Below are 10,177 nucleotides of genomic sequence, written 5' to 3' on the forward strand. Positions count from 1 at the left end.
AAACGGGTTACTTGGAAACTCGAGTACCATTTTTGACTGATGCCATATAAAAATTACTATAATTTTTATAAGTTTTTTTTTTGAATATAATTTTTAAAAGAATACCCTTCGGAATTTGTTCGTAACTACTTTATAATAAAACATATATTTTAAATAAGTGGCGCCCTCTAGCGGTGTATTTGAGCTTTATATCTGATAAGGAATTGCTATATAGGAATTGCTAACTTCACAGTCGTGATAAATCAACATTTTTCGTTCGCAGTGCTTTCTGCACTGCAATAATATCACTTGAAAATTAAAATACGTTTTTTGTGTTGAACATAACAAAACTAATTCAAGTAAAAACAGTTCTCAATTAGTTAAAATAAAAAATATTATAAATAGTTAATTTAACTATTTATAATACTTAATTACAAATCTGAATTTTTTTATTTCTGAATGAATTTTGTTAATTAAGTAGTTTGAATCGATATTAAAATAGTTTAAATAAGCATAGGAATACCTAAGATCTTACATCCATAGTTTTATTGAATTTGTTCGCTTATTATCAGTGACATTGTTCTGACACATATTGAATGTTTTCTTTGACCATCTAAAGAGTAAATAATTGTATTTCTACTTTGTAATTATTTTTGTTTTAATAAAATGACTCTCCCGCCACCTTATTTACACTCGTGTATTAATGCTTTAAATTTAAATTGATGCATAAGAACCACTTATATACGAGTATAATCTTTTAGAAAAGCTATAATTAGTACAAATCAGATAATAATAATATTCCAATATCAAAAATAAACCCTAATTCTCTATTTAAAAAAATTTGTACCAAATAAAAATTAAGTTGGCATTAATTGTACAACAATTATTTTTCACAGTGGTATAATTTGGAGAGAAATTGGTTGTATTGTTTTGATCTACAGAGAGAGACAGGCGTATTTAGGTAGTTCCCGAGTCCTTATGATGCAACCAGAAATTTTATTTTTTGGGATATAAATTAAAATAAAAAGACGACGACTAATATGAATTTATAGATAAACTTATGTTAAATAATATCAAAAATATGAAATGTGCTAAAAATTTTGCTATGGCAAAAAATTTTAAGAAACTCTGAAAATTTTTTAGCTAAATCAATAACTTACTTTAATGGGAACAAATAGTCATATGTAATTTATAGAGCTTCTTTTTAAATATAATTCGAAAATCACACTAATGTTTGCAGTACCGAATTGAGATGAAAAATTTGTCTATTTTTTTAATCGTGTGGAAATTTTATGTTAGATAATTCATTTAAAGTTTTTTTAATACTCTAAAAATACTATTTACTGTTTTTATAGATACTAAGGACATCTCAACTCTATGATGTCTATAATCTATAAACAAGTGACGGTGCCAGGTTTTGCGGAGCCTCTTTGTTAATGTGGCGGGGGTTGAAGTGGTATAGGTTCCTCTAGTAAAAATAATTATATGGTATAAATAAATAAAGATACAATTTTTTTCGTTTTAAAGTGGTAATAATAATTTTTCTTATGTAGATTTTCTTAATAAAATAATAACCTAACTACGCCATTGTTATATGCAAGGCCTCTTAAAGTACGTACCCCACGATTTTGTGTCGACACTGCTTTAAACCATGCACGATACTAAAAATACATTTTTAAATAAATAAAGTTTTATCAGTAATAATCACTAGCAACATTTGTATTTTTGTAAAAATAAAATCTGTGTATTTCTTCGAACAGTTGATTAATTTTTATTTTTTTTAATAAGTTTCTGGTGTACAGTTATTAGGAAATCTAATATGTCGTGTTTCTAAACAAAATATGTGAAACATTTTTCACTTTTGTCTGCATATAGTGCTTTTATTGCTTGTTATTAAATAAAAATAGGCATACTAAAATTCGAAATTATTTCTGTAAAGATTTATAAAGCATTAAACAAATTGATATGAGTTCGAAAAATCCATTTAATATTATTAAATTAGCTTTGCCATATTGCAATGAGATTCCGGAGTCTGCCAAACAACTTTTACAAGCTGTGAGTAATTTATCTGATTCTTGGCATAATTAAGGCTAAGTTACTGATTATTATTTGATAAGTTTGTTCATTTTTTGTAACTTTTAGTTTTAAATGAATACTTCATATACATTTTTTATGTAAAATAAGCTTGTCAAGTTAATTGTTACTTATTGGACTGCTTCAAAATTATAAGGATTTTATTAAAATTACAATTTTTTATTTAATTTAAAGGTACTCTTTACCCTTCTTGTATATTAATAATAATGTTAAAGCATGTAATTAAAATTTATAATAAAAAATAAGTGACTTAACAACAATTTTATTATTAAATTTAAGTCTACTTGACAAGTTTATTCATGAGCTCTATCATAAAAATTACTTGATATAATTTTAGGTTGATTCTTTAATTGATTTAAATGAAAATGAAACAAAAAAATTATGGAATTTGTTGTATGTTTTTCTGAGAGATTCATTGATCTCTAATAAAGATACAACTGAAGATACTAATAAAATTGCCAGCTATCAATTCATATTAGATCTTTCACATCATATTATTATCAATTCAGATGATATAAATCATGTTTATGAAAATGAAGAACTAATTAAAATACTACTTTTATTACAGAACTTATACACAAAACAATATAAAACCAAGGTACCCATTGGTAACATTAAAAAAAATATGACATGTTTTTAGTTTATTTCAACAAATGTATTTTGTCTCTTCTATATTTAAAATTAGTTTAAAATGGAAATAATTAAAATGTGCTTAAGTTTTTGGAAATTAAATACAGCTGCTGCACAAGATAATACTAAAATTCCACAAACTGATGATTTTTTAAACTTTAATGGTGTTGTTGCAAAAAATATTGAACCAACTTTTAATTACTTATTTGAAACAATTAAAGTAACTACAAAAAAATGTGACATGGTAAATAGTTTTTTATTTAAAAATATAACTTTTTTAATATTAATTAAGGAAAATTAACTATACAGAAAATTCTGTCAACATTACTATGGGAATTTTGCAAGGATCTTTCTTCATTGTCATCTAATCGAGATATTTTAAGTTTTATTGTACATAACTTAGAAAAAATAATGAAAAGTCCCATGTTTCTTGGAACAGAAACAGGAAAGTTGATTATTGCTGAAGTGTACACAGTTAATCATCAGTTATTTAAAGTATATTCTATTAATAAGTTTTTCTTTGTTAATTTTATGTAGCATTATATTTAATTTTTGAGATTATTTTAGAGGTATCATCAAATTGTCAAACAAAATTTACCTAGTGCTAAAAAAATTGAAGCTGAAGCATACGGAGAAATTTATTTTATTGGGTGGATTAATTCAAATGCATCTATGAAAGAGGTATTTTCCAAGATAAATTTTTTTAGTTATTTGAATGAAATTATTATTATTATACATATTAAGTCACAAACATATGAAAAATCTAATAACTTGATCAAATTATCATTTATTTGAAATTTTTTTAATAACTATTGTTTTTTTAGACTATGTTCAATACAATTTTTATTATTACTTTAAATATTTAAATAGCCATTTCTTACATAAAATGTTGATAGGTTGATAAAAACTTAAGAATAAATACTTATCAAGTTACAAGCATTTCAATACATATGGAATGGAATTTTGGTCGAAGTGTATATACACTAGTAGAGGCTGCACCCATCCACACTACAAACTCATTCTATGTATTAATGTGTTTGTAACTAAATAAATAATTTTTATAAAATCATTATCAAACCATTACATTTTTTTAAAAGAAAAAGCTAAAAAAAATAGAAATTTTTACCAATTTTGAAAAAATAAAAGGAAAATTTTTTTAATTTTTTTTATTTGTGATAAATATTTGTTTAAATATGTTTTGAATGTAGTTTAAAATTACTACAAATATTTAAAAAATGTCAAAATGCTAATTGGATTACAAGTTATTAGATTTTTCATATCTTTGTGACTCATTCTGTACAATAGTAGTGTAACCAGAATTTTTATCTGCAAATAAAAGATGAGCATTTCTATACCCTTGTAGGTTGTCTCTTTTTGGAATTCACTATGTAATTTTGTATTCATTAGTTTTGATATAACTTTCTTTTTAAATAAATGTTTTAATTTCAGTCTACAATTTTAACCTAATAAATAATATTTTTTTAATTTATGAAAAAAATATAATTAATTTTGAATGATATTTTGTTATACAGAATTATTGGATTACTACTGACATTTACAAAAAAATATTTTATCAATTAACTTAAAAAATTGATAAATATATTTTAGGTTATTGAGCAACAAGGAATTTTTGATTTAATTAACAAAGTATTTGTTCTAAAACGTACTGGGCTGTCATTCAGTACATTTAAAAACACATTGTACAGTTTAAAAATTATGCAAAGTCATAGAAAACATCTAGTTTTTAGTAAAGTTGTAACAAAATTATATGCACCAGTTATTTGGAGATATATAGGGGTAAATAAAAAAATGAATAATAAGGGTATTCTAATATTATAAGTTAAGTACATCATCATAATAATTTTAATATAAGTATTACTTTTTTGATTTCACACAATTAGTAAGAGATTTATATTTACAAAATTATTAATATTTGTATTGTCTTAATGATATGTTGTATTTTTATTGTATTATTATATTATTTTATTATTGTTTTTAATTTTTAATAGAGTGAATTTAGAGTTGTTCGATGTAATGCGATTGAAATTCTAACTGTAGTGTATCCTTTGGAAAAAAGAGGTGAAGGCCGTGAAAATTCTTCAAGATTTTTAATTAAACAACAGAATGCATTTTTAAAATTAATGGAGGATAATTGTCCTCAAGTTAGAATAGCAGCATTAAAAGTATATATTTCATGCTATTCACTATCATACAAAATTATTTTTTATATTACTACAATCTCATATTTTGCGATTATAATATTTTTGGGTTATAGAACCATTAATAATATAAATTAAGCGTACTTATGAAAAATTATTGGTAGGTTCAATTTGTGTAAAAATGTTTTATTTAGATTTCTTTGTCTAAAGGATAAAAAAATTGTATATATAATACAATTATATAAGGTAAATAAAGAATATAATGTCATAGTATAATTTTCAGTGTCTTTTGTGTGTTACCTTTTGACAGTGGACAAGTGCTAGTCATTTTTCCTAGTACCTTAGATTAGTTTTTTTATGAATTTTTCTTATATTTTCAAGAACAGTTATATATATTTCTTTATTCCATAGGTAAACTGTCACCAGTAACTTTTTTTTTGAAAATGAATTGAGACTATCTACAATATATTCTTTGTATAAGCATTTCCAAAATACTGTATTAAAAAAAAAATTGTGGTAGTTTACCTCTGATGTATAAATTTTATCTATTAAAATCATTTTAATTACCAGGGAATTTGTTGTTGTCTTACATATTTCTGGAATACATTTGAAGAAGAATGTTTAAATCAGTGTTTTACATTATTTGCTCGACTTCTTGAAGATAGTGTATTTGAAGTACGACAAGTTATATTTTATGGATTTTGTCAACTTCTGGAAGAATCAAAATGCTTTAATTACTTCAAGACTCCTGTGTTTAAAACTAAGTTAAAAAAAGTATTAAACGATGAAAATGAAAAAGTTCGACGTGCTTTTATACACTTTTTATTAAAAGTAAAAAAAGTTGATAGTATACCTGAAAATGAAAATAAAATAAATTTTGCTAGCATTGTAAATTTGAGTGATATTGCTAGAGCACTTGAAGTTAGTCAATATAAAATTATTATTTTACTTTTTAATTGATTAAAAATTATAGTCATTATAATAAGATATTGTCAGTAATAAATAACATGTAGGATAATTAACAAGTGAGGAAAAGAGTTTAATTGTTCCCATTACTTATAATAATGACCTTATTTCTTACTACTTAATATCTTATGTGCATTATATTCAAAAACTGTTGGTTAAGTGATTTTTTTTTAGAGGATGCTAAAAAAGTTTTGTATGATTTATTAGCTTACATAAAAGTTCACTTACCTAACAACACATAGAATATTAAAATGCTATGATATAATAGAATAATATAATAATTTTATAGCATAAAAATTTTACTATTGTAAAATTTATATTAGATGTTAAATTGTTTATTAAAAATATAATTTTTAATTTTTAGAGTGAGATTAAACCGAATTGTAAACTGTTTATTGATTTAATTTTTGATAATTTCATTGGTGACCGAGTTCCTGATCGAAATGCAACACTTATGAGACTAATCATGTTTTATAAATTAAATCCCACTGCTTGTCGGAAGTTAATGATTTTTTCTAAATCAAAATTAGATTTCAGTAATGCCACATCACTTATTTTATCCCTATTGAAAACTATTTATATGATTTTTAAAAAGAAAGAAGGAAAAATAATAGACACTACTAAAGAAAATCTTAGTTCTGAAATTGATGGATCTATAAGTGGTTATTAAAATATTTTTTTTTAACTTTTTTTTTTTTACCGACAATATTTCAACTTTATAGATAACGAAATGGATATTTATAACTCTACCAAAAATTCTTCTAATTGCAGTGAAAATTTAGAAAGTAATCAAGATGAACAGACTAAAGTTTGTTGCATTTTAGACTGTGTTAGTTGTTTAATGATGGTTCATCATGAAACTTTTATGGAAGAAAATAATCAAACTCAGTACAAAGATGTTCAAAGTTCTTGTGTGTCTTGTTTGATTAAATTGTTAAAATTTTATAAGGCATGACATTAAATTCATTAGAAAATATTCTTTATAACAATAATCTTATTATTAATTAGTTAATTTTCATTATTTTAAGGAAGGTGATGCTTATTTTAGTGCAATTAATCTTGCAAGTTTACTACCAGTATCAAAATTAAGTTCACATGTATCAGTGTCAAGTTCATTATTATCTACTTTAAAAAAGTTGCCTTATGATATGAAAAATAGCAAAGAAGAAGTTGATATGCGTAAAGTAAATTGTTTAGTATACACATTATGCATGTGGAAAAGAGGTTATGAAATATTGCAATGTGTGACTATATGGTTTGATGAAGCATTTCGATCTTTAGATCTTAATGAATCTCAATATCCGGTATAACTTCTGTCATTGTATCACATGATAAGTCTAGTGTAACATGTAAAATAAACTTAAATTAATAAGATTTGTTTTAAAGGAAGTAGATGTCAATGAAAAAAAAAGAGTTAGGTTTAAAATTGATGTTGATGAATGTAAACCTATGACAGGGATACTTTTAGTCAATTCTATATTAAATAATTTACAAACTCAAAGTCAACTTATTGAATCTGATATTAACAAAAAAAATATTTATGATTTATTTGTATACTTGAAACGAATTAAGGTAATGTTATTTTAAATACTATTTATGTTATATTTCATTAATTTATAAAATTATATTTATTTAAAAACAAAAATATTTAGATCTAAAACGTTTAATTTTTTTAATATCAATCATTACAAATTTTAGTCTTTAATTTTAAATACTTATTTTAACCATTTTTTTTTTTTTTGACAGATTTTATTTTTAAATAAATAAATGTACTTAATTATAAATGTAAAGTATCTTATTTTTAATTTAATTAATGATTTGTAGATGGCAATTGAAAAAAGAATATCATCAAATAATGTTTTAGACAATTATTTACTGTCAGATGAAGTTTTAATTGAATTATTCAAATTACATATAAGACTACATGTTGTTTATCAAAGCAATAAAGGAGAGTCTGGCAAAAAAGATACAATTCAATATCAGTTATCTATTTTCAATTGGATTTTGAGGTTGGCATATTTTTAAATTTTAAAATAAAGGTGATTGATTTATTATTGACCAATATATTTCTTCTAAAATAATAACTTTGAACATTTTTTTGGCATATTTGTGTAGAATTTATTTCTCAATTTTGAAGTCATTAAGTAGGAAAAGTAGTGTAGCAGAGTGATGTGTACTCACGTCTCATTATCATATCTGAAAATACTAACTACTGAAATACTAGTTCAAATGTTGTTATCAACCAGTCATTTTCTTAGTTGGATAACTTTTTTTCATATAAGTTAGTTAAATATATATTTTGCATTAAAAAAATAAAGTTGGTAATACTCATCCCATGTCTCTTATAAAAATAAGAGACAAGAGATGAGTATTAAAAGTATTTAACTATTTAAAAATTAAGAAATTAGTAATACTAAACAAAATTAAGTTTTTATTTAAAATTATTTTGAGAGAATGTAGTGGTCAACAATAAATTAATTATCTAGTATATCACTAATAGTTATCTCAAATTATAATAAATTATTAATTAAATAGTAATAATAATTCTTTTTTTTTATATAAACATTTCAAGTGATTTAATTGTTCAAAACTGGTATGAAAAAAATGAAAATACTTATTCATTTGGATCTAATATAATCGAGTTTGTTAACTACTCAATTTTCAATTTGTGCTTGATATCCTATGTAGAAAGTGACTTTTTAGAAGAATACTTTGCATTTTGTGCATCCATTATCAACAGTAATTAAAGAGAAATTATGTTTATTGTAAAATATAACTTTAATAATGTATGTAATATAAGTAATAAAAATATATTTATTGAGGTCATTTGGGCTCAAGAGTTATTACTTCTACATTGGGAACATTGGCTGTAATTTCGAAATATTTTAAATATTTAAAAATCATGAACAATATTTCATCATCCGAAATAAATTCTCTTATAAATTGTGCCTGTAGTGTTATATCTATTCTTGGAGAATCTAAATATACTGAATCGCGATTTACCAGCGTTATAGGGGTGAAATTTTTATTACAGATTTTACTTTTCAGCAATGCATGTTTATTATATAATATTATTTGTTTTAAAATACTAATAGGAACCGACTAACTTTCGACGTGAACTATCTACATTACTTTTACATTTGTATAGTGTTACTATTGAAGATTTTAAAAGAATTTTTTATTTACTTATTGAAACAATCATACATATTATTGCTTTTGAAATTCGAGAGGCAAGTAAAATTTTTAAAATATTTACTAATAAAATGTGTGTTATCTATATAACATGATTTTTTTTTTAATCTGTTATTTGTTAACTTACAATATTGTATTGTACTTTTTTAACTATTAATTTATTCATAGATTGATGAAATAGATACAAATGAACAACTTACAGATATACCTTTTGCTGCATACCAGTTAGCTACAGTGATTTTGAATAATGTACAATTAAGAAAATATTTTTCAATGAATTTAGTTGACATATTTGCATCTAATGCTTATAAAAATGTAAAAATTATATTTATTATTTATCATGTATTATATTTATAACATATAATTTTTCAGGATTGTGTTATACTATTATCAGCCATTTCTTATATTTATACACTATCATTTCAAATAAATAAAATAAAATCAGAGGTTTTAGAACCTGTTGTACAAGTACTATATACAATTTTAATGAATCAAGATACAAATGCTCCTCTTGGTGATAATTGTACAGTTAACAATCGTACAGCTGACAGAGGAACATCAATCCTAGAAACTTCGAGTTTTAGTCAAAAGTAAAAATTTTTAATGTTACATAATTTGTATTTTTTATCAATAATTTTAAATAAATTATTTATATAGCAACATGAATTTAAAACAGAAAGGAAGAGATATTCTTATTGCAACGGCTAAACAGTTACATATTACATTAACTCAGTAGATTATTTTATTTTTAATAAATAGTTTCATTTATTAAGTTTAATCAAATAATTAAGTTTCTTGCCTAAGGCAAAATTAAATGTGAATATTTTTAGGGTCAATTTATATGAAACAAAGATGATTAAAAAAAAATTTCTTGTATAACATAGATATATTAATATTTTATAAGTTGTATTATTTCCATCTATAATTTTATGTGCACACATTTTTATATTTTAATTAAAAGTACTTTTTAATACATATATTATTTTAACAGTTAATACATTTAAAATTATAACTTACAAATCTATAATCACTCCACTTGTTACGTTTATTTTGTGAATTACGTGGTTTAAGGCAATTTGATTATACCACAATTGTTTATAAAAATAAAACAAAACATAAATATAATTTTCAGCAAAATTAAAAATAATCAAATAATT

At 22.9% G+C, this 10,177-nt stretch overlaps 1 protein-coding gene across 3 annotated transcripts; it reads left to right on the forward strand.

Annotated features, from left to right (window-relative positions):
- The first annotated feature begins 1,289 nt into the window (after positions 1–1,289).
- On the forward strand, positions 1,290–9,899 carry LOC126899015 (uncharacterized). 3 transcript variants are annotated; one of them, XM_050673490.1, is made up of 19 exons: positions 1,290–2,034; positions 2,411–2,671; positions 2,759–2,947; positions 3,013–3,198; positions 3,271–3,384; positions 4,312–4,500; positions 4,713–4,886; positions 5,433–5,783; positions 6,193–6,490; positions 6,551–6,777; positions 6,857–7,132; positions 7,215–7,400; positions 7,653–7,837; positions 8,401–8,567; positions 8,651–8,844; positions 8,924–9,058; positions 9,189–9,335; positions 9,393–9,610; positions 9,678–9,899. In XM_050673490.1, the coding sequence occupies exons 1-19, from the start codon at positions 1,945–1,947 to the stop codon at positions 9,754–9,756; spliced, it is 3,666 nt and encodes a 1,221-aa protein (XP_050529447.1). In that variant the 5' UTR covers positions 1,290–1,944; the 3' UTR covers positions 9,757–9,899. The 3 variants fall into 3 exon arrangements, with proteins under 3 accessions (XP_050529447.1, XP_050529448.1, XP_050529449.1); XM_050673492.1 differs by having other exon boundaries at positions 1,292–2,034; positions 2,642–2,671; XM_050673491.1 differs by lacking the exon at positions 4,312–4,500 and having other exon boundaries at positions 1,291–2,034.
- Positions 9,900–10,177: the final 278 nt, after the last annotated feature.

The sequence above is a fragment of the Daktulosphaira vitifoliae genome, unplaced genomic scaffold (genome assembly GCF_025091365.1).
Source record: "Daktulosphaira vitifoliae isolate Bord-2020 unplaced genomic scaffold, ASM2509136v1 Scaffold_2, whole genome shotgun sequence".
NCBI lineage: Eukaryota > Metazoa > Arthropoda > Insecta > Hemiptera > Phylloxeridae > Daktulosphaira > Daktulosphaira vitifoliae.